Source organism: Colossoma macropomum, unplaced genomic scaffold (assembly GCF_904425465.1).
Source record: "Colossoma macropomum unplaced genomic scaffold, Colossoma_macropomum, whole genome shotgun sequence".
Taxonomy (NCBI): domain Eukaryota; kingdom Metazoa; phylum Chordata; class Actinopteri; order Characiformes; family Serrasalmidae; genus Colossoma; species Colossoma macropomum.
The window spans coordinates 6,577,219-6,603,266 of NW_023494797.1; the positions used below are offsets into that span (position 1 = coordinate 6,577,219).

At 39.6% G+C, this 26,048-nt stretch overlaps 1 protein-coding gene across 1 annotated transcript; it reads right to left on the reverse strand.

The window, feature by feature from the left end:
• Positions 1-1,749: 1,749 nt before the first annotated feature.
• On the reverse strand, positions 1,750-23,946 carry c1qtnf4 (C1q and TNF related 4). Its single transcript, XM_036584449.1, has 2 exons — positions 23,825-23,946; positions 1,750-4,144 (listed from the first exon to the last, which is right to left on the reverse strand). The coding sequence occupies exon 2, from the start codon at positions 4,137-4,139 to the stop codon at positions 3,063-3,065; it is 1,077 nt and encodes a 358-aa protein (XP_036440342.1). The 5' UTR covers positions 4,140-4,144; positions 23,825-23,946; the 3' UTR covers positions 1,750-3,062.
• Positions 23,947-26,048: the final 2,102 nt, after the last annotated feature.

Below are 26,048 nucleotides of genomic sequence, written 5' to 3' on the forward strand. Positions count from 1 at the left end.
GTCTATGTTTAATATATTGCATCAAAAATGTTCATGTGCACCAGTGTTAGCTTAGTGCTAGCATACTATGAGAAAATTAGCAATATCAGTTTTTCGGTTGGTTTTTTTTTTTGGAGTTTTGATATTTAAGGCCTAAACTGAAGGCCTAGCTCTAATAGTCATGATTTGCAACTGACAGTGTCCATACAGACTGACCCATCCGTACACACATCTATTCTGTCATACTAAGCTATCATTTACTTTCCTACACTGAGTCAGCAGTCCAATGGAGTTAGTAAGTTTAGGCAATGTCAGTTTTTGCCTGTTTGTGGGGCAAGCGTGAACATTGTGTGATCAGATTTGGTAAAGGTGGATGATAGACAATAAGAATCAAATTCTCCTTCAGTGATGGTATAGAAGATCTAAGGTTTCCTGCTCACAATTGGGACAGCTGATCAGCTGGTCATAGTTTTGGTAGATCATTGTTTATGTTACTATGAGCGCATTTACTTAATAATCTAATCATTATTAGGTTCCGTCAGTTATCTGATTCTTCAAGTGGTCATGTAAACAGCATACTCTGATTTCTTAGATCGCATTAAGGTCAAGAAATACGATTAAGGAACCGAGAGAGCTGGATTTTAGCTCAGTAATCAGACTTTTCACGCATGTGAACCATTACTCTGATTTCTTTCGTTTTTCTCATGTGCAAAAACAGCGTTGTCCCGAAAAGAGCAAGCAGAGTTTAACACCGCACCCGCGAGATGGCAACAAAATATTTTTTGGAGCGATGCTAAAACCAAATACATGCTTTACAAAATGAAGAACTGAAATATTCTTCATCTTCAAGATGATGCATATTTATATTTTCTGCTGAAGTGACTCAAAGCCACAGCATTACAACATTACATTTTAGTTTTGCATTATGTTTGCATCACATCTCCTTCTGTTAGTTTATTGGCTGGTGTCAAAGCAGAAATCTGATTAGTGCCTGACATGGAGTTTCCCATTATCTGATTACTCAAGTGCATGTTAATGTGTTGAGCTTGTTACTGACAAAATCTGATTTTCTGTAGTTATTGCATTATTAAGTTCATCTAAATGCACTTAATGATTAAAATTCCCCATCTAAAAGATTACAATAACTGAGAAATTGTTGTCAATTTCATGAATATGATAGGCCACCATCCTCTGGGCATATCCAGTCTTAACTTGGGAAGATATGTACACGCCAGCAAGAATCACTGAATGAAATTCTCTGGCAAACAGACTTAACATGTGTTAAGGGTATGGCTGGGAGTCAATCCCAAAAAGAATTGATTGCTCAATTCCAGTCGCTCGGGAATTGATAGTCAACTCCAAAGCTTTGGACTCGATTCCACACAGTGACACTCAGGTCCCAGATTGCTGACTAGCTAACAAGCTGTTACATTTACTTACATAAATAAATGAGAGTGCGCAGGCTTGCAAGCTGTGTGGAGCAGAAGGACACTTATTCAGACTGCACTGGACATTAAAAACAGGAATAAACTTTAACCTAATCCATTATGGACGAAGATAAATTTGACATTACAGCCTCTAACACAACTTATTGCCAATATTTTGGTTCAGTCATTTTTCTTTACACTTAATGCTGCTTAAAATGAACTGCCTCCATTGCTGACTGGATGCGAGTCATATATCCAGTAGTACAGCCAACATTTATGTTTACAGGCATTGTGAGTGGGTCTATAGCCCTCCAGCTAGAAAGAAGAATGAAAGAAAGCATGAGACTGTTTACATTCAGTTTTTTTTATTCATTTTGCTTTGAGCTTTGGTGTAGGTCACAAAAGCGTCCACTAAACACTGCAAACACTGTACGTAATCTCCAGGAGCCAGAGCTCAGACTGCACAAACAGAAAAATGCTTGCCCGTGATTTTTATTTGCAACCTACTCAAAACATTTCTGTTCATGACCATACATTACAATACAAATAACAATGACCAGTCACAATAAAAACGTGAACATTCCTTTCATTAGAAATGAATAAAAAACGGACAAATTACGTATTTTACAGTATCAAGTTGTGCACATGTAGCATGTAATGTTTTTTTTTTACTTTTTTTAACTGCAGCATGCACAAGTAAATTCAAACTTGTGAATTTATTTTTTTAAATAAACTGCCTCTGTTTATACGAGGATGACTAATGAATTGATCCTTTGCCAAATAAAGGATGCCATTTGTATAAAGACTTCCACAGAAAACTGGTGTCCCAGAAATATCTATTTTCTTATTTTTTTTTTAAACCTTTTAAAGTTTTGTGACACCCAAAAATGGGCACAGTGTCCTAGTAAGTGCAAAGAAAGTCTTAGCAAAACTCCGAAAACAACAGTGCTCCAGAGATCAACAGTATTAGCATACACATGCAAATTGTTCGTGCAAAATAAATAAATACATAAATGAAAGGACTGAGAGCAAAATCTTTAAGGAGTGGACTAAAGTTGCATGCAGTTTTCCCACTTTTGATTTGTGCACACATTAGAATCTCTGCCTTGCTTGAAGTGCTCTGCACTTTTTTTGCTACTTTGTTAATTTTTTTTTTTATCATTTTTGACATTTTGTTTTTAACTACAAATGGACAATGGGTACAGTCAAGGCCTGAAGATTTGATCCATGAACTCGTACCTCTACATGTCTTCTATTTTGTTAGAAATACTAACACAATGTTTTTATTCCTGCCGATTATAGAAGGAAACGAGGCTTTTAATGCACAGGTCTCATTGAGGACTACATGTAACCACTTTTGCTCAAAATGTCGTTCTTTTTTGGTAATATTTTATGTCATTATGCTTTTGTGCTTACAGTATATCTTCTTCACCCCCCAAAAAGAGAGACCGAGCTGGAGAAATTGCAGGAATGCAAAGTCTGAAAAGCACAGAACAGGACCAAAAGGTCACAACCTCAGGTCTCCCTGCATGAGTTCACAAGAGCGAGCAAAGGGAAAGGGTTTACTTGGATATGACCCACAACCAACCAAACGCTTTCCCTTCCTTAGCCCTGCCTGCAGACACGGACAAACGTAGACCAGTGCCGCGGTTCAACCTACAGCACCTTATCATGCTTCTGCTGCTGAGGGAGGTTGTGCGGGAGCTCTGGATACACAAGGAATCCGGTAAAGGTGATGTACTTGGCGTGGTTACTGTAGGCTCCAAATCCATCTCTTTGGTGGCTGTAGAGCCACACCGTGTCTCCTTTCCTCAGCGACAGCATCAGGCTCTGACTCTGCAAGGCCTTCTCTGTGTCACTATCATCATAGATCATGGCCTGCACTTCCAGATGGTTCTTCATGAGCTTCACTGAAAGGGTCTTGTGGGGCAGCTTACCAGCGTTGAATGAAAAGTAGTAGGCTCCAGGCACACGACACATGAACACACCCGAACTCATGTTAAAGTCATATCCTATGTTGACGAATTCGGTGTCAAATATTATGGGCTTGTGCTCTGGGTAACCTTTGTCGACCCCCACAATGCTCTGAGTGCGACCTACTGAGAAAGCAGACCTCTGGTCATCGTCCTCTTCAATGTCTCTCCTTTCTTCTTTGACTTCTTTGTCGTCTACCTGCTCTGGTGTCTGGTCAGAAGTTACCGGGACCTGCTCTTTCCGGGCGGGCTCCTGGAAGCCGTAGACGTCTGGGTAGATCAGGTACCCGTTAAAGGTAGTGTAGTGGCCTGTGTTGCTGTAGATGGCGTAACGAGGGTCACCGTGGAGACGGAGCCAAACGGTGTCCCCAAAGTCGAGCTGAAGCATAGCACTCTGGCTCTGGACCTTGCGTTCCTCGCCACCATTCTCGTCGTACACGATGGCCTGCACCTCATTGCGGTTCTTCATCAGCATCACAGACAGGTCCCGGCGCGGGAACTTGCCCACTGTAAAGGAGAAGTAGTAGGCCCCGGGGATCCGGCAGCGGAACAGGCCTGTTTTCGGCTCAAAGTCGCCGCCGATGTTCACGTACGTCTTGTCGAAAGTGACTACCATCTTGGGCCCACCTTCCATGCTGCTGGTGCGGGCGACAGAGAAGGCAGACCGCAGCTGCGCCGCGTCGGACAAGCGCGCAAAAGCCCAGGTGGCCGTCACGTGGCACAACATGCATAACAGCAAGGGCCTGGCACCTGGCAGCATCGTTCCTGTTGAGAGAAGAGAGAAACATCAGGGTTAGAAACAGAAATAAATAATGAATTATTTTTTTAAAGGTTTTTTATTCATTAAAGGAGTGGAATGAATAAATTAATGGCTAGCATGTGGGGAATATGAATAAAGTGAAATAAATGTTTAAAATTTGTATGAGGTAGCTGTTTTATTTGGAATAGGTTCAACTTCAGAAAATTATGATTCAGTTCAGTAAGTTTTTAAAGGAAACTTCTGACTATGAAATATGATAATACAGTACAATTCCTTACCTCAATCTTGTTGCAAACAACTTATAACATTTTGCCGAAATGCTTTAAATTCCTTTGTTTTATATTAAAATGAGTAATAAGCCATTTACATCAGAAATTCTAATTTATTTTTAAATTCTAAATTAATTTGTAATAATATATAGTATTCTCTGTCTATATATATTTATATATAGTATTCTCTGGTTTCTGTTACATTGTCCTGTGTGGGAATGGGTTGAAAGGGGTTTTGTTGGTCATTTTCCAAAATAATCACAAGTCTCACTCCTTATAAAAACTTTATATTTATTCAATACATAATAATTGTCATGAACTTTCAGCCTATGTAATTATGATACTTTGGATTTTTTTTCTCCTAATGCTGAAAAATGAATGACTTGAATGTACTTGATGGCCATGTGGTCTCGAAATGAAATAAATGAGGCATGGTCTCTGACTTTTGCACAATACTGTATATCAGCAGCAGCATCAACCGATATGTACATGAAAAATATTGGATATTGGCATCGATACAGAATTGTTATGTTAGAAATCCAGATGTTCATTAATGATGGGTCATAACACGCATACAGTGTGAGCTTTTTTCTTACATAGCACAGTATTGTTCAGAGGCTGATCAAAAGGTGCCCTTAAAAAGTTTTATGTCTTAATTATGAGGCATTCAGAGTGGATTCTGCAGACAATTTCCATTTGACCTCATTGCAAATGAAGTCTGTTTAATTTCACTATGAAGTTTCTTTAGGTGAACTGGGTCTTTGAAAGAGGAAAAAAAACAAGCTAGAAAACCAAAAAAGAGCAGCCTGTCTGTCTGTTCTACAGACCTTTCTCATCTATTGTATTGCTTCTCAATCCCACACCTGGAGACCCCCTGGGCTTTGTGTTGTCCTTGCTCTAACTCACCTAATCCCGCTAATTATCCAGCTTTTCATTAACTGAATCAGGTGTTAGGTCAGGAATAAACATTTTCAGTCACTCAATGGTGATGTCTTGCAATAATCTTATCTAGACATTCAGTTTAAGTTAATATAGCTGACACTCTTAGGTCAGAGAATACAGGCTTGCTGAAGAGATAGACTGGATTCTTTTCTCTCATTAATAATAATCATTATGCATGCAAGTGCCAGCAGGGGGTGAGATCAAAACGGAATATATTGCTGCCTTTGGTGCCTGTAGTACGATGAGAAGACTAATAACAGGCTCAGCCCCCCTCCCTCGCCTGCAGAGAGCAACTTAATGAGACACACTGTGGCTCAGAACAACGCAGGGTAACCGAAGCTGACTCAACACCGCTGCATGATTTCACAGCCCCGACTATTTTTGCCCAGCTTTGTTTTCCCAGGTCTTCACCATTGCTTACTCACATGAATGCAGTACACAAATCATCTGTTTGTGTGACAAAATATCCATTACAGGGTGAGGAGGGTGCATAGCAGGGTAACATCTGACCCAGTGGAGAAAATTACTGGCAGCATTTGACCTAATAGAGAAAATCTGAGAACTGAGTTTCAGTTCTTTCAGTACTTTGGTGGAAAAAACAACCATAGTGTAATGAATTGAACTGCAGTTAGATGCTCAAAGAGGTTCATGTATATAGTGGAAGTTTACACACCCATAGATCTTGTCACGGTCAGAACAAAACCTTTTATTACCAAGAAAATAATTTTACAGGAGAAGGAACTCTTAGTAGAAGAAACTCTTAGCTTTCAATGTAAGATATGAGAATATTTAAGTCATTTTAGATCATTGGTCCAATCACAGGCACAGTGGACAGTGTTAATGGCAGCTGGCATTTTCAAATTACATAAAAACAGCAAGAATGGAGATACAATGAAGCTTTTGTTTCAACAGTGGTGATGTACATCAAGACTTCACAGAAGCCTTACTACTGTAGAAACAATGATTGTTTTGATTTCATTGTGAAAATGTGGAGCCCCTAAATGCCATTGCAAAAAAAATAGAAAATAAAAAAAATGCAATGGCACTGCATTCCCTTACAAAAATTTTGCATCCCTTGCAAAATCAACTGCATTATCATTGGAACACAAAATCATTGCAAGAGAATGCAAAACGTTTGTGAGAGAATACAACATGTTTGCAAGGGAAGAATGTAATTACTTTTTTTTTTTTAAAACCACAGCCCCTTAGGGGCCCCATTTAAGAGAGCTTCATAGTAGATTATACACAGGTAGAGGGTGAACAATTCGCTTCAATTAAAGTCTACCTGATATCGAAACTGACCTTTTTTATTTACCTTGTTAGTTCATGTCCCTGGTCATATTAAGCAGGATTCATATCATTAAAAAGACAAAAGGCTGTGTTGGCAGCCCCTAAAGCATCTCCTGAATTTTGATTATGTCACCAGGCACCAGCAAGCCCAGCTCCATAGCCCATAATCTCCTTCCATTTTAGTGCAAATAAATGTCAGGATCTTCTAAAATCTTGCTCTGAAATCACCAAATGTATCTTCAGACTGCTGCAGTTATGCTCACTTTCACTAATATACAGCACTGTGCAAAAATCAGAGACAATACTTCTTTTATTTAATTTCCACAATGGCCATGGCAAGTTATTAATTCTTTCTGGGACACTTGCTTTCAGTTTTTAAAGAAATCTGCAAACTTCCAAAGTTCAGCCTTACAAGCTGGTTGCATTTTCTGTTTCTCTCAATTCAAGTAATCCCAAACCTTTTCAATGATGTTGAGATCTAGACTCTGGGGTGGACAGTCCAGTTCTGAGAACACCAGCAGCTTCTCTTTTTCTTTTCTCAGTAACAACTTCTTGACAGCTACACATCCTTTCAGACTCATAGCATTGAGTTGTCTTCTCATAGTGGATGAACAGAAACACCCGTGGATTGTTTCAGATCTGAAGCAAGAGTGGAGCCTGAGTTTCTCCTTATTTATATATATATATCATAAAACAGTACCTCACAGTAGTCTAACCTATCACAGAAGCCATGAACATATCCTCTGGGGTCTGTTGTGAAAGAGCGGTCCATAAACGATTACACAAAACAAGGGGTTGAGTGATCATTTTCTCGCCACTTAAATTTGCACATGTAAGCCGCACCTGAGCCTATGCCGAAGTGGGCAGATGTTCTGATCAGATGAACGTTTAGCATCCCCACAGCTCTGACTACTCACTCGGCCGTGAGATAATATGAAGAGCCGCTTCCAGCCAGTGCGGAGAGGCCAAGAATCTCTCCGGCACTTACCGTGCAAATATGAATAATAATGGAATGCAGGTTTTCTCTTAATGAGATCTCTCGAGACTCGAGAAAAAGCCGAATTTATATTTTGCTGATTTCAAAGAGAAAAGAACAGACTAAATATAGGGAATGGCTCTCTGCCTCTGTTACAGCCATGATTTCAGGTCCATGTTCAATATAAATTTCTATAAAATGAACAAAACACTTGTAACTGAACAATGTAGAATGTGGAGGAATTGATGCCTATATACAGATATATGTATATACATACATCATATATATATGACAATATAAGCTCTAATGATGCAGCGGCTTTCATATCTCATTATCTCTATTATTTTTCAGGTGGTGTGGATCCAATCCACTTAGAGAAATAGAGAAAATGCCAGTTAAACAAAAGGACACATCGATGCATCTCTGTGCTGTTGTCTGATAGGCTAATCTATTTTTATCGGAGCTCAGCTTTCATCTCCCAAAATGTGAACCCAGCTGTATGTCCAGGCCTGTGCTGAAAAACAAAGCGCAGAATGAAAGGAGACAGAAAGAAGAGCATGGAGACAATGAGAGAACAGTTGCAGAGGAAAATCAAAGAGGACCATTTCCACCTGGGCTGGATTTGATGAGAATCTGTATTGTAAAAATCAATAGAGGCAGAAATAACTCTGCAGCTGGGAGAAGCCAGTTCTTTCGAAAGCTTTTCAAACAAAAATGTGAGGCCAAGAAATGGGATCATGATGATGATGAAGAAGATGATGATACCAATCCTTTGATCTGTACAAGTTTTATAAAAGAAAAGTGAGAAATAGTGAGCTGAAAAATGGAGCACGTCATGATTGGTGATTTAAAGTAAAGACACCGGTGTCCTCTGCAACAAGGACAGATGAGGAATATTGCTTCCACTTACTTTCAGATAGCAATTTAGAATTTATATATTAAATTTATGCGCACTAGACATTTCAAATGATGCATATTTTATAAGCATGTGATAGATTGGGTGTGTTTTTGGTTGTGTAAATGAGCTAATGTTTCAATTAACTACAACAACATAGTCTGGCTTGGTAGCATAGAATCTGGAAACCCAACATTATTTAGCGAATCTAAACAAAGATTGCTACAATTTTTTATCAGGTTCAATGGGAATTTTGCCAGTGTTCCATAAACTTGTTCAACCTCACAGCACAAAACAAAAAAAAATTACATAGAATTCGTGGGTGGCACATGGACAGGTATATTACAGATTGTATGCAAAAGTTTGGGCGCCACTGGTCGAATTATATGTTTTGCTGATTTTCCAAGTGAAAATGAGTACACATCCTCTATAGAGAACACACATCTGCACATTTAAGGATAGCTTCACATGGTCAAATGTCATGCAACTAGTTGCATATTGTGAATTGCACGCAACACATTAAATTCTTCACCACCAAGCCAATTTAGCAGCTCAAATTTTATGACATTATGTATCGTTCTCGCTACACCCACAAGTACTTTTATCATTTTCATATTTTTTTTCCATCTATATATGTATCTGTCTTTTCCACAAAATTTATATGCATGCAACTGTTGTGGCTGAGTTTCACATGAGTTGCAGGATGCTTTGCATGTTTCATCTCAAGTGCAGTTTCATGTAGGTTTCAAGCAACTAAAGTAGCCTGAAAATTTCATAGTGCAAAGCCTGCCTTAATGCACAGTTATTGTTTATTTGCTGAATTTTTCATTTTGGAAAAAATAATAACAAAACAGAAAATGTGGCCTGTGCAAAAGTTATGGCACATTATTATGGTTCATGTTTTTGTTCCCAATACGTTAAACAGCATATGAACAGAAATTGTGCACTAAAAATGCAAAAAAAAAACCCTCTTTAAGTCTGTTTCCTAGAGGATGTATTAACATATTTTCTCTTAGAAAATCAACAAAAGGTCATTTCACCAGGGGTGTTTAAACTTTTGCATACGACTTTACACTGCCTTTAACAGCGGCATAGTTACAGCTCATGTACAGCTCAAGAAGACACAATTAATCTCTGGTCCTCTTGGAGCAAGGTCACTGTCTTTGCCAAACTAATAGAAAGAGCAAATAAATAAATAAAGAAATGGATAAAGTCCCATGTGTGCTCACCAATGGAACCATCATATTTTTCTCTTCACAGCACACAGCGATGAATCCTTTGAGAGCCTGGACTGCTGTCTGCTTGCCTTTCCACTCGAGTAACAACCAAGAAGGACTAACTGAATAATAAAATACCACAAATCCACACATTCCAGACCCTCTGGGAAAGCTTCCTGTGGACGGATGAAGCTTAGAGTAGCCTGAATTACTCTGATAATGGTGACTACACTCTTAAAAACAAAAAGGGCTCTCTGGAGTGATGCCTCTTTGGAGCGCTTTTCTAAAGAATCTTTCAGTGGATGGAACCATTGAGATGTATGAATGTGAAGAACTTCATGTTGGACTTATGGACCTCCATAATGTAAAGGTTCTAAATAAAGGTTTCTCTTAGAATTGTACAATTATGTGCAAATGTCAGTCTCCAGTTAAAATGACTATTAAGTACAACTTAATCATTTTCAGTGTCGTCTATTTAACAGAAAATTACACAAAAACATCAGTATTTAATTAATCCACTCTTAACTTTTTGCTCTCTACTGCTGCTTTAATTCTTCCATCCATCCAGTCTTAAACCCACAGTTGAGTTGCAGCTGTGTCCTCCCAACACAAGCTCTTCCCAAAAGAGTCGGTGACATTATGTTCACCTTCAACATACACACAAGCAGCTACCCAAACACACCTTAGCTGCCTTAAAAAACTGTATGTGCATCAAAAATGACTAAACAAGATATTTCTGAAGTGTAAGATAATCCACTTGCATAAGAAAGGAGAAAGTCAAATAAAAAGAAGTGAAAAAACAGGAGTTTCCAAAACTGGATCTCTAAAAACAATCGTGCAAGACCTGGTAGAACACCAAAGCTGTCCCCATCAGATAAACAGCACGTAAAACTTTCATCTTTGAGAGAGAGGAGAAAATCAAGCTACATTCTTGCTTCAGATCTGAAAAAATCCACAGGTGTTTCTGTTCATCCTTCCACTGTGAGAAGACAATTCAATTATGAAAGGATGTGCAGCTGTCAAGACTCCATTACTGAGAAAAGTTTTAGAACACCAAAACTAGACATCTGAGATGTGGAGCGAAGTTTTGTAGAATGATCAGTTAAAAGAATTTAAAAGAATGATGACCAACTTTTAAGACTGAACTTTGGAGGAGTGGAAAAATATTGCTGCAGATTTCTGTGAAAAACTGAAAGCAAGTTCACTGAAAAGAATGGAACCTGTAAAAAAGGAGAAGAGTAGACACATTAAATACTGAAATAGTATGATATTAAATTTAGTTATTGAGACTTCTGTTTAATTTTCTATTAAATATGTGTTGTCTACTTTTTTCTTTTATAAACTTCATAACTTTTGACTGGAAATTAAATAAGTGAAAGGAAATAAATGAAAGTCTCTGGCTTTTGCATAATAATGTATGCCCAAGCCAGACACTATTTAAGAATCTAAACTATTTAAGAATCTTTAATTTACAGTTTAACAATGTATGACAACCTAAGTGTTTTTAATTGTAACTAAGCTTTGACCAAATTTAACCAAATTTGTAGATAACTGTTATCATATTTTAAAGGTGTTCTCCTGGGGTACTGATATTTATACTTGATTACTAAAACTGCTTAGTAGAAGTAGAACTATTTAGTAAAAGAGAACTAAAATGAACTGAAGCATATTTAAAAAGCCATTGCTTTAAAACATACTTCTGTAATACACTTAAGTCGATTGCAATTAAATTTAGTCTTGTTTAAGTATGCTTCAGTATGTTAAGAAATACATGTTTTTTCAAGCATAATAAGGTATCATTTTAAATGTTTCTTCAAAACATGTTGCTTTAAAAATACACTTTTTTAAAAAACACAAATATTTTAGGCATATTTCCATTAAATACATGAGAAAATATGTACTTTTAGTACTTTCTATATAGTTAAAGTATGCGATTAACGTGCTTAAGTATGTTTCTTTTTTTGCCAGGGTTAGGCTTAATCACTGTCCAGCAAACTCGGCACCAAGCTTTAACATCTTTTGTTTAGTGCTATGTGCTTATTTATGCAATGCGTGTATCCGCTCTGGGTTTCAGATAATGCTGTTATGAGACTAAAGCCGCAGTGCGTGTTTTAACGATGTCTGAGGACGTGTCAGCGGCTCTATTTCAGAGCATTAGAGCTTAGGATGTTAATGCGTTAACATGCATTAACATGTGGAGCTACAGATAAGCACCCTTCAGTGTTAAAATAACACGGCTATGAAATTGTCCCTAAGGCACGACAGCTTGTTTCATTACCCATATCAATGGAGAGCACGATTTCCCAAATCTCTTTCACATACAATAATACACACAGGCTAACAAAATTCTCCCAACAGAACGATAACAGATGACCAGTAAAAGACACCGACTGCAGCCTTGGCTGAGTGTTTTTGATGCATTATTGATGACCCAACAGGTTCAGCCACTGGCCACAGTCACTGAAGGGCCACGCAGTAGTAACCTCTCAGGCCTACAAATGCCAGGCGTCTGTTAATGGTAATTTCCCCATTGAAAAATAGGGCAAGAATGTGTGTGTGTGACAGAGAGAGAGCTGAGCTGCTGAATCAAAGGTCCGTGGAGTTTCAGTGTGAGCGCTGCACTTTAGAACACGTACTCCAGGGCCCTGTTATCTCTCTTTCTCTCTCTCTCTCTCTCTCTCTCTCTCTAAAGCCCCCCAACTCTCTCTGTCTCTCTTTCTGTCTTGTCTCTCTGTCTTTCTACTCCTGTAACAGCCCTTATTACCACATTCTGCTATGGCTGGTGCCACAGAGCCACTCAGGCACAGTCACACACACTGAGCCTGACAGGCCGAGTCTAAGTAATGGCACAGAAACAGGACAGAATTAGTGAAGGAGAAGAAAGGTAAAAGAGAAAGAGAGAAAAAAACATGATTTGTATGCATACGTGATTTTTTTTTGTATGATGCTTATATATCGTAGCTGTCAGAACAAAACCTTGAATCTCTCTTGTGTTATTTATTTATTGATTGATTGATTGATTGATTCATTCATTCATTCACTCATTTTCATAATTTGAAACTGCCAGCTTCTGTTTATTTGTTTGTCAAACTTTTATGGTGTACGGACCAACAGAAATGGTCCAAAATGACTTTGAATAAAATCTTTTTACATTAACCTACATAAAAAGTTTAAAATGTACAGTTATTTTTTAAAAAATACAACAGCAACAATACACAAGCAGGAGAAATTTATTTACTGTACTGTGCAAAGGTCTTAGGTATATAAGCACCCTATTTATGCCATTTATCTGCACAATACGTTTTTAAGCCATTTGGCATTAGAATGCATACGAATAAACATTAACACAGCCAACGTTTTTTATGAAAGAAAAATTACCATAATTAACTTTTACATTACCATTTTCCAATCTCTGTTTATCCCTCATCCCTTTATTACTGTGCCTTTAAGACTGGCTCTCTGTCTGTTTCCTTTCTTTGCCGAGTTGAACAGCTGCCCATCCTGTGCGTCTGATGCTGTTGCCTCTTCTGCCTTGATCGGGTGCCACTGCTCGCCAGCCTTCTGGACCGGCTTGACCACCATTGAGCTTCATGCTGTACAACGCTGCGCAATCCTCACCCTCAGATGCTGCTGCTGCATAATCATAAACTAATCAATTAACCATTGCCCCACTTGTTTTTCCCGCTTTGTACTATAATACCTCTACTAAAAATGTTTGCTATCCGGTGTCGACCAGAGGAGGATGGGTTTCCCTTCTGAGTCTTGGTTCCTCTCAAGGTTTCTTCCTCCTTCTCTTGGGAGTTCTTCCTTGCCACTGTCGCCACTGGCTTGCTCATGGGGGCTCGGACCTGGGTTTCTTTCTGTAATGCTGTTTTTTTTTCTTTCTGTAAAGCTGCTTTGTGACAACACCTGTTGTAAAAAGCGCTATATAAATAAACTTTGCTTGCTACTGATATGGAAATCGGTTCTGATTGGCTGCCCTGTATTGAGCCTCATTGGCAAAGCACTCAGAGCTGAAGCAACCCTTGTAACTTCGGCATGAATGGCTGGGGCTAAAATGCTACAGACTTGGTTCTCAAGGCATTGAATTCAATGAATTCAACAGTGAATTCAAAATGGTTTGTATATGTGGACTGTATGGACTAGGAGGTGAACTGAGCCATTTTGAAACTTAAATTTTTTTTTTAACATACTAAATCTTAACATACTAAACACTTATCTCAAGAAAGTGAGAAAAATTTGTTTTTTTTGTAATGGGCCCATTGAAATGGGTTGTTTTTGCAACCTAGTTTTCATTAATGGACGGTTTAGATTGGGAAGGAATTGTATGTTTTGAAACTTTAATAATGTTTACATACTACATCAAACTCTTTCATTTAAAAAAGCAAAGAAAATTTGGTTTTCCATGATATGGGTCCTTTAATGGAGTGCTGAATAGCTAAAGTACACTCAATTTAAAATAGCTGCTCACTGCAATATTTTCAGAAGCATTTAGAGTAACAGTAGAAAATCATCCAGAACTGACCATTTCATTGAAATGTACATATTTTGAACATAATTAACTCATAACGTTCTGTTTGTCTGAAAATACACATATTACTAGGAAATATTAAGTGACTATGTACAAATATGATCAACTGGTGAATGTAAATTATATAAGCGTAGAAGAAAAGGCCAACAAAATATTGTTTGCACAAGTGATGTAGGTTTTGAATTTGAATTTCACTAAAAGATTATCTCAAAAGAATCATCTGATATCATAACATTAACACACTGTTTGTCTTATTTTCTTGTAAAAGTCCTCACATCATTATCATGCTTGTGTAACAATGTTTCATTTGTTATGAATGCGGTGAGTGCACTTTCCAAATGTAAAGAAGATTGTGTAGGCTCAGCTATTTGCTTGTAATATGTTTAGATTCTATTACAGTGCTAATAGCAATGGCAGACTATATGGCAGACATTCAATTCATATTCTGCAGCAGCTACACCTACATACAATATAAAACATGTGGAGTGGGGAGCAAAAACAACGGGTGGGGGGTGGGGGAGTAGGTATTGCACATATGAGAAGGGGGTATTGCACATAGCATGCCAGACAAGAAGTAACAAAAAATAGCAAGGCCACGAAACAGTACAGATGGCTGGCAGGATAGAATAAAGTGGAAATGGCAGAGCACCACAGCTGAAGTTGGTGGTACAAACTGAAAATAAAATAGATATCTGGACACTTTCCAGTACAGAGAAAAATAACACAGTATAACATAGCAAGTGCAGAATAACAGTGTAAGATACAATGTAAAGAGAAATGTGGTATTCTAGTATGATACAGTGTAATGCAAAATCGATGTGAAGCAACACATAGCATTTACAAAGAAAACTAGAATTTTTGTTATGTCATGTAATATTATGTAGCATAGCATTGTATCCCTTAGCCTCATCTGGCTATCTAATTCTATTCAGCCATCTGGTGTAAAAAATTAAAACAGTCTCTCCCCACCAAGCATCCACCAAAGCACTTACATCGATCAGGCATAACATTATGACCACCTCCTTGTTTCTACGCTGATTCTCCATTTTATCAGCTCCACTTACTATATAGGTGCACTTTGTAGTTCTACAATTACAGACTGTAGTCCATCTGTTTCTCTGCATACTTTGTTAGCCCCCTTTTACCCTGTTCTTCAGTGGTCAACACCCCCATGGACCCTCACAGAGCAGGTACTATTTGGGTGGTGGATCATTCTAAGCACTGCAGTAACACTGATGTGGTGGTAGTGTGTTAGTGTGTTTTGCGCTGGTACGAGTGGATCAGACACAGCAGTGCTGCTGGAGTTTTTAAACACTGTGTCCACTTACTGTCCACTCTACTACCTTGTTGGTCCACCTTGTAGATGTAAAGTCAGAGACAGCAGCTCATGTGTGTCAGCATAGTTTGTGTTGATCATCCTCTAGTCCTTCATCAGTGGTCACAGGACGCTGCCCACAGGACACACCACCACCACATCAGTGTTACTGCAGTGCTGAGAATGATCCACCACCCAATTAGTACCTGCTCGGTGAGGGTCCATGGGTGTCCTGACCACTGAAGAACAGGGTAAAAGGGTTTAACAAAGTATGCAGAGAAACAGATGGACTACAGTCTGTAATTATAGAACTACAAAGTGCACCTATATAGTAAGTGGAGCTGATAAAATGGACAATGAGCGCAGAAACAAGGAGGTGGTCATAATGTTATGCCTGATCAGTGTAGTCTTTCAAATCTACTTCCACCTTCAAGATACATCAAGAGGAGGTTTTTTTCAAGCCTTTAAATAAGGAAATCTCACTTCAGAGACTATTGTTGCCCTGAAGTAGGAGGCAAGCAGGCATGTTTACAAATTTGAAGTAATGGTTATTTTTTTGACCAGTGTCCCTTTAAGCTCCCTAGAAACTAAAGTCAAAGCAGTTTATAAAATGGTACACAGCTATTTATATAGATTAAGATTTTCTACAGGTTCAGGGATACTAAATGTTAAAATGACCACTGGTAGGACATAAATATGTATAATCAAGAAAAATGGGTACAAATGGGTTAAATTCATTCTGTTCTCTGCAGCACTTGTATTAAACTGTGTTGGTTTTAGAAGCTGCCCCGGTGGGTTCGCCTTGCATGTCCGGGTAATCTGTCATCTGTGACAGGGCTAACGACCCTCAGCGAGGAGACACCGCTGCTGTTATCCTGCTTTTAAAAACACAGCACTGTTCCTGCGGTTAAAGCAGTGTTGAAAATGATCCAGTTAAAATGCAAATTGATGCAATACTGCTGTAAAAACACAACATTGTCACTACTGTCAAAACCATTTTGAAAATACAATACTGTTCTAGTTCATCTTAGAAAGCAGTATGACTTTCAAATGATCTATTCTAATAATCATATACCTGTTAATACCATGACCTGTTTCAGAGTAGATTCCTTAACATGCAGTTTAAGTTGCCTTTTTTAAATTTAGCAGGAAATGCTGGATCAGACATCAGAGGGAATAGAGAATGAATCCAATCCAATCCTGCAAAAGATCTAGCCTGAAATGCCACACTGTAGGGATTGGTAAGTTGATGATATTTATTGTTATTATAATCAATTTCAATACAGGCTTTTCTGATCATATAGTGGACATTGTTCGTACTTATAGAACACAGTCAATACTTACAGAATATTATGCTTTCTTTGTAATGAGAGCATAATTAGACCTGTTTAATTACATTTAGTGCAGTGCAGTATGTGAATAAAAATCACTATATTCATAGGTTTATAGTATTTTTTAAAAATGGCTTTTTTTCTTTGTCCCAAATTATCACACCTTAGAAAACTCAACATTGTGAAAATGTACTGAAGTATTATGGTGAGTAGTATGAAGAATTTTGCCATATTGCCCATCTGCCATGTTATCACAGTAGTCCTGGGCAAAAAATTGAATATCAGAGTATTTCAAAACATTTAAAACTTTTTCTTTTCTGATACTGATAATTATAATATTTAAAAACTAGCAGTATCTATATCAGAAAAGCCAAAGTGATTTTGTTCCATCTGTCACACTAAAACTAAAGCTAAAGACTAAATCACACTGTTGTTGTGTGACACCAACACCAGTATAGATGGCACATTGCTAGGTGCAGTATTTGCAGGTCATGTGACATTGCGACACTTAGCTTTTACTTACAAGCATGCTGATAAATCTGCAGAGCATGTGACACACAATATTAGCATTGGAGGAGACAGGCTGGAGATTAGTGCTGCTGTTGTCTGACATCTAGAGATCTACTACTGCACTGGAGCTTTATTCTGGAGTCAGTGTGGCAAATTAATTAGCAATGGGGTAAAACCATGCTGATGCTATCATCATGGGCCATCAGAGAGTTTCATCAAGAGGCACAGACACATTAATGTCATTCACTCACCGACCCAGCCAACAACACACACAGTCACCCACCAACCCAGCCAACAACACACACAGTCACCCACCAACTCAGTCAACAACACACACAGTCACCCACTACCCAGCCAACAACACACACAGTCACCCCAAGCCTGGATCATCCCATGGGTTTTATGGATGTGTGCCTAGAGGTCCAAGCCACTAGTAGGCCCTCACAAGCAATTATGACAAAATTTAAACAGCTGTTTTGACTTGAGGTGGGAAGATGACTAGCAGCACAGTCTCAACAATCCCAACACTCTCCACTTTGTTCCTAAATGTCAGCTTCATTTTTGCCCACAGTCACTACTTTGACACCGTTCCATTATCCTCCATTACTTCGGTCAAGCTGTCAGGGTAGTTTTTTTACATTAAACTAGCATTCCTATGAATGTACTTTGAAATTTGAAGCTCCAGATATTTGAAATATGTGCCTGGGATGACCCGTAAAAGCGAGACCTGATACTCATCTGGGAGTAGAGGATTCCCATTTTCAAAGGTGAACACAAATAAAAATGTCAGCCTGAGCTGTCTACTTCAAAAGTAAGCATACTTAACAGAATACAAGGCTATCATACTTAACAGAAATATTTATTCAAGGGCTTTGTTTCCAGAACCTGATTTCAGTTTTGTATATCACCAGTCCCAGACTGTGCAGCTTGGTTGGAATATTCAAAAATACTCTTTCAATCAATAAATAAATAAATAAATAAATAATGCATATACATGTGTTTATTGTGGTGAAATGTCCAAGACTGCAGTCAGTATGCTGCTGTCATAGTGATGCAAAGTCCTCATGTAAGATGTTGCGATATCATAAAAAATTAGGTAAACAAATTAAGCTAGGTAGGGCCCACCAGTTATTTGTGCCAAAGGGCCCGTGACAACAGACACAGTCAACCACTAACCCAGCCAACATCACGCGCAGTCACCCATCAACCTAGCCAACAACATATAGTCACCTACTGACCCAGCCAACATCACACGCAGTCACCAACTGATCCAGCCAGCAACATTCAGTCACCAACTGACCCAGCCAACAGCATTCAGTCACCAACTGACCCAGACAACAACACACACAGCCACCATCTGACCAGCCAACATCACATGCAGTCACCCACCAACCTAGCCATCAACACACTGTCACCCACCAACCCAGCCAACAACATGCAGTCACCCACTGACCCAGCCAACACAGTCACCTACCAATCCAGCCAGCAACAAATGCAGTCACCCACCAACCCAGCCAACAACACACAGTCACCAACTGACCCAGCCAACAACACACAGACACCCACCAACCCATCCATCAACATCACAGTCACCCACTGACCAGTCAACATTGCATGCAGTCACCCACCCAACCCAGCCAACAATACAGTCACCCACTGATCCAGCCAACAGCACACAGTTGCCCACTGACCCAGCCAACAGCAGTCACCCACCGACCCGCCATCAACACACAGTCACCCACCAACCCAGCCAACAACATTGCACAGTCACCCACCGACACGCCATTAACACACAGTCACCCACCGACCCAGCCAGGAACAAATGCAGTCACCCACCGACACAGCCAACAACTCACAGTCACCCGCTGACCCGCCATTAACACACAAAGCCACCCACTGACCCGCCAACATCACACGCAGTCACCAACTGACTCAGCCAACAACATTCAGTCACCAACTGACCCAGCCAACAACACACACAGCCACCATCTGACCAGCCAATATCACATGCAGTCACCCACCGACCTAGCCAACATCAAGCGCAGTCACTCACCGACCCAGCAATCAACACAGTCATCCACCGACCCAGCCAATGACAGTCACCCACCAATCCAGCCAGCAACAAATGCAGACACCCACCAACCCAGCCAGCAACAAATGCAGTCACCCACCAACCCAGCTAACAACATGCAGTCACCCACAGACCCAGCCAACACAGTCACCTACCAATCCAGCCAGCAACAAATGCAGTCACCCACCAACCCAGCCAACAACACACAGACACCCACCAACCCATCCATCAACATCACAGTCACCCACTGACCAGTCAACATTGCATGCAGTCACCCACCCAACCCAGCCAACAATACAGTCACCCACCGACCCGCCATCAACACACAGTCACCCACCAACCCAGCCAACAACATTGCACAGTCACCCACCGACACGCCATTAACACACAGTCACCCACCGACCCAGCCAGGAACAAACGCAGTCACCCACCGACACAGCCAACAACTCACAGTCACCCGCTGACCCGCCATTAACACACAAAGCCACCCACTGACCCACCAACATCACACGCAGTCACCAACTGACTCAGCCAACAATATTCAGTCACCAACTGACCCAGCCAACAACACACACAGCCACCATCTGACCAGCCAATATCACATGCAGTCACCCACCGACCTAGCCAATGACAGTCACCCACCAATCCAGCCAGCAACAAATGCAGACACCCACCAATCCAGCCAGCAACAAATGCAGTCACCCACCAACCCAGCCAACACACAGTCACCAACCGACCCAGCCAACAACACACAGACACCCACCAACCCATCCATCAACATCACAGTCACCCACCGACCAGTCAACATCACATACAGTCACCCACCCAACCCAGCCAACAGTAGTCATCCGCCGACCCAGCCAACAACACACAGTCACCCACCGACCTGCCATCAACATCGCACAGTCACCCACCGTCCAGTCAACAACACACGCAGTCACCCACCGACCCAGCCAACAACACACAGTCACCCACCGACCCGCCATCAACATCCCACAGTCACCCACAGACCCAGACAGTAACACTCACTGATCCAGACAACAACACACATTCTCACTCACTGACCCAGAGAACAACATGTCAACTGAAGTATTAATTTGAGAACGCACTAAGACTTTCAGATGATTTACTTTGTTATAATAAACATGGTTATATCTGCATATGTTTCAATATTGGCCTCACTGGGCTCAGCAGTTTAGCCCCGCCAATTCATGCTAAAGTTATAAGAAGTGTTTCAACGTGGAATGAGTCACAAAACAGGGCAACCAGTCAGAACAAAACTCATTCACATGTATCAGTGTCAAAGGCATAGTTTAATTTTAAAGGATAAAGAGAGGCTGGAAAATGGTCATGTAAGACTGAATGACTGTTTTTGGTATATAAATTCTCACATAAGTGGAAAAAGTACACTCTCAAAAATAAAAGGTACTAAACTGTCACTGGGGCAGTATCTCTTTTATCACTGGGGTGGTCTCTTCAAAGGTACATCTTCAGTACTTTAGTGAGAGAACATAATTGTACCATAACCCACAGCAATTATATATATATATATATATATATATATATATATATATATATATATATATATATATATATAGGGGATATAATTGCTGCTATTTATAGTTAATAGAATAACAAATAAAAAAGATAATTTTTCACTTGCAATACATTCATAACCATGTTAATGATGAACATTGAATTAAGATATTTAAAGGGGAATTTCACCGATTTTTCTAAATTTCCTCATAGCTCGGCCATTGAGATGTAAACAAAGTCGCAGAGAAACTTACCGACTCAGATTTATTTACAGAGGTGATGATAGGAACCAGGGGTTGTGATGTCTACAACACAAATATAGCCATTTTGTTTACTATCCAGTGAACTTACACATGTCTTCTTTTTATATGTCTGCTGAAAATGATAAAATAGTGATAAATCTTAAAAAATATTATTTTTTTATGCTGCCTTAGAACACCCTGTATCTGCTTCTCTTCCATGAATTGCTCTAAAAACACGTTTTAGGCCAAAACTTTTTCAAAACCACTATAATACAAGGTGTCAGACATTAGGCAGCATATTCCTAATCAATACATATAATAGCTTTCTGTGATTGAACTTTTAGACACATTAAACTCCGTCTGGTTCCCATCACCACCACTGTGAATAGTTCTGATTCTAGTTTCTCTAGAATGAAACATTTCACATCAAACTACTCTGAATGACTTCGTCCACATTTTAATGATTTAATTATGCAGAAATTTTGAACATTTGGTGGAATTCCCCTTAAAGCTTAAAAAAACACTAGCAGATTACACTCTTTTAATGGAATAACTCTAAATCACTTTAACAGTTGCTCATATTAACACACTGATTCTGCTCTAGCAAGTGATCACAGCGCTCACAGCCTCAGATATCACGCACATCCACCCACACTCACACCCGTCCACTACACGTGGTCATTTTTGCTAGGGTTGAAAAAATGTATGGTGAGAATGTGAACCCATCTGCTTTGTTCTTTGGATCACAGAGAGAGAAAGAAAGCGAGGGAAGAGGGAGAGGGAGGAGGAACAACATGTGAAACAAATCAAATACAGTAATCCTCTTCTGCCTCCGTATCTGCCTCCGTTCACATCCATTGATTTCATGTATGGTTATTACTCAGATTGGCACTGACCAAAGATGGATGGATTTGCACCGCCTTATGAAGGAGATACAATGCAATACAAAGGCACTCATGCATAGAAGTTTTTTTTTATTCGCTGCATAAAACACATTTATTCCTTAGAGAGCTGCCAGTCTCCCGTCCTCTCAGCCTAGAAACACACACACACACACGCACACGCACACACACACGCACACACACATACACCTGTGAGCTGAGCGGAATTCTGCTTGGTGTTTAGGGAAATTTTCCTTCACAATGTTGATCCATATCTATCTGATCGCAATCAGGAGAACAAAGACTGCGGGATTCTCTCTTTCTATGTCACTGTGTCTCTTTCCCCATCTCTCTATCTCTCTCTCTCTCTCTCTGTGGGGGACAGAGCAGATCTAAAGGCAGCAAGCGTGCTTCCCCTGGCTTTGTTAATATCGACCCCACACGTGCAGCGTGTGTGTGTGTGTGTGTGTGTGTGTGTATTCACAACATCAGCAACTAGACACTGCGCTAGTGAAAGAGAGAGAGCTACAGAGAAAGATAGGGAGGGAGGGAGAAAGTGTATATATACACATACAGATAAACTGAGCGAAAAAAGAGAGAGTGATACAGAGAAACCGAGTGAAAGGTAGAGAGAGACTGAGCGAAAATAGAGAGATATGCAAAGACTGAAAGAAAGAAACAGATAAGTACTGAGACTGACACAAATGAGAAAAGGCGAGAGAGGCTGAGAGAACGAGAAAGAGAGAGACAGAGAGACAGAGAGAGAGAAAGAAAGAGAGAGACTGGAAGAAGTGAAAATACAGAGACGCTGAGAAAAGAATAGAGGGCTACTAACAGAAAGAAAGAGAGAGATATGGAGAAAGGAAAAATGAAGAGAAAATGAAATATTGAAAGGAAGAAATGGAGACAGAGAAAGGAAGGGAGAAAGAAACAATCAGACTGAAATAAAGAAAAAGAAAGATACAGTGAGACTGAGAAAAAGGAAGAGAGAGAGATACAGAGTGGCTGATAGAAAGGAAGAGAGAGATACAGAAAGGCTGATAGAAATGAAGGAAGCGATATACAGAGACATATACAGAGAGACTGAGAGAAAGGAAAGAGAGAGATACAGACAGACTAAGAGAAAAGAAAAGAGAGATACAGGGAATCAGAGAAAGAAAGATACAGGGAGATACAGACAGACTGAGACAAAAGAAGAGAGTGAGATAAAGGACGGGAGAAATAGAGAGACTAAGAGAAATAAAAAAGAGTGAGATAAAAGAAGAGGGAGAAAGATACAGAGCTACTGAGAGACTGAAATAAAGGAAGAGAGAGCGAGAGAGAGAGAGAGAGAGAGAGAGAGAGAGAGAGAGAGAGAGAGAGAGATGCAAAGATAAAGAAGAGGCGGAGATTGCAGATAGCAAGCCAACAGATAAACAGGTAAACAGAGGCATCTTCTCATCTCATCTACTTTAAATTCCAATCAGCTTCACAGTTAGAATAAAGAACTAACGCACTAAACACACAAGCTGGTTCAGTGTGTGTGTGTGTGTGTGTGTGTGTGTGTAATTGCTGTGATATTGTAAGCTGATAGGGAAAGATGCACACAAAGCAGAGGGCTGTGATCTACACTGCATCAGATCAGAGAGAGGGAGAGAGAGGGAGAGAGAGAGAGAGAGATGGAGAGATTAAATTCTTACCACTGTCTTGTAGGAGGTTTTGGAAAGTTCCTTCAGTGGGCGTATTGGAGGAGTGTTATTCCTCTTTTTCTCTCCTTTCTCCCTCTTTCCTTCTCCGTGTGGGTCTCAACCTGCTGCTGATGTCTGGCAAGCTGCAGGCATAGCATACACTCGCGCGCGCACACACAGGCACTCACACTCATACACTCATTGGAGGATCTAAGAGCAATCGGGGGCCACGAGCTGATCAGGGGGACTCTGGAGAGGACGAGAGAAAAGAAGCGACCGTTCAGGGCGACACCAGGGGTGTGTGTGCATGTTTAAAGCCTGTGTGCTTAAAGCATTTGTGGCTTCTATCAAGATACAGTGAGGGGAAACAACTATTCAGACATATTCATTCAGACAACTATTCTTGTTTTTTCATTAGTACTTTGTTGCAGAGCTGTTTTTGGCATTTGTGACTCTAGCTTTGTTGATGCTATGGTGGCTTTAAAAAATGGTTAGCCCACCTCTGGCCAAGTGTGTAAAAATGTTATGAACTGGTCTGTATTGTTACATGATGTGCTGTGACCAGAAGGCATAGTCAGAGGTGTAGTCTGAAGTACTGGTTAAACACTGACAAGCTATTAGCAAGAATAGGCTAGTAACATAACAACATAACTGAAACACTTTACCAGGTATATAATTGTTTCTTATTATTATGGCTATTAAGACTTGTTATCTCATAATAACAAGATTGTATCTCAATAATGGCATAGAATCTTATAATAATACAAATGAGAAAGTTTCTCATAATAATGACTTAAAATCCTAAGATAATAATTACTGACTCACTCATATTTAGGAGAAAGTATGTCATAATTATCAGATAAGAAGTCATAATTATGACATGCCAAATCATGACAGTCATTATTTTGAGATGCTAAGTCATAATTATGAGATATAAAGTCATAATTCGGAGATTGAATCTCATTATTATGAGATACGAAGTTGAAATTATGAGATTGCAATTATGAGATTCATAACTATGACATAGTAAGTCATTATTATGAGATACTACACCGGTCAGGCATAACATTATGAGCACCTCCTTGTTTCTACGCTCATTGTCCATTTTATCAGCTCCACTTACTATATAGGTGCACTTTGTAGTTCTACAATTACAGACTGTAGTCCACCTGTTTCTCTGCATACTTTGTTAGCCCCCTTTTACCATGTTCTTCGGAGGTCAGGACCCCCGTGGACCCTCACAGAGCAAGTACTATTTGGGTGGTGGATCATTCTCAGCACTGCAGTAACACTGACACAGTGGTGGTGTGTTAATGTGTGTTGTGCTGGTAGGAGTGGATCAGACACAGCAGTGCTGCTGGAGTTTTTAAACACTGTGTCCACTCTCTGTCCACTCTGTTAGACACTCCCACCTTATGGATGTAAAGTCAGAGACGATAGCTCATCTGCTGCTGCACAGTTTGTGTTGGTCATCCTCTAGTCCTTCATCAGTGGTCACAGAACGTTTTGGTTTAAAGTGGGTGGGACCAGTTTTATGAAGAAAAAAACATCACTTTAGGCTTTGGGAAGTGATTTTTATCATTTTTTTGGCCCAAACTGAAGGCCTAGCTGCAATTATCACAGTTCGCCACTATACTGTCCTATACTGTGGCTCATTCGAAAAGCAGTTCGGGCTGAAACACTCCTTATAACCTCATCGTGAATGAGAGGGATATGAACATACGTTGAATAGGTGGACATATGTAAATGCATTGATTTTGTTACAAATATAAAACATTATAAAATGTTTACATGCTATGTCAAATACTTTCAATTAAAAAAATGAGTAAAATTAAGTATTTCAAAATTTAAGCCCTTCAATTCATAAGCCACATGCACAGTGAGTAACACTGCTGATAAGAATTTGATTTGAATAATCATTCAATGTTTTTCTTTCTTGTGTCAAAATTTCATATCTAATGTTAATGACAGAAAAATGTGCATAATTGCACATTTGGAGCCACATGCGGCTCTTCTGCTGCCCTGTTACGGCTCCACAGCAGAATTAGATTTTTAGGTAAAAATGAAACAATCCTCCTTTGCAGTAAAATTAAGCTCTGCTTATCATTCAAACACAGTTTTAACAGTAAATGGTCTTAAACACTTGAGTTGTATTATGTATAACTGCTAATTTTCCCTTTAACCCTTAACTTTTAACTTTAACCTTTAACTTTCGAGGAAAAGTATCCTGCCGGAG

What these genes read in the sequence shown, in the direction of transcription:
- c1qtnf4 (XM_036584449.1), bottom strand. Translation starts at nt 4,139, where the DNA reads ATGCTGCCAGGTGCCAGGCCCTTGCTGTTATGCATGTTGTGCCACGTG.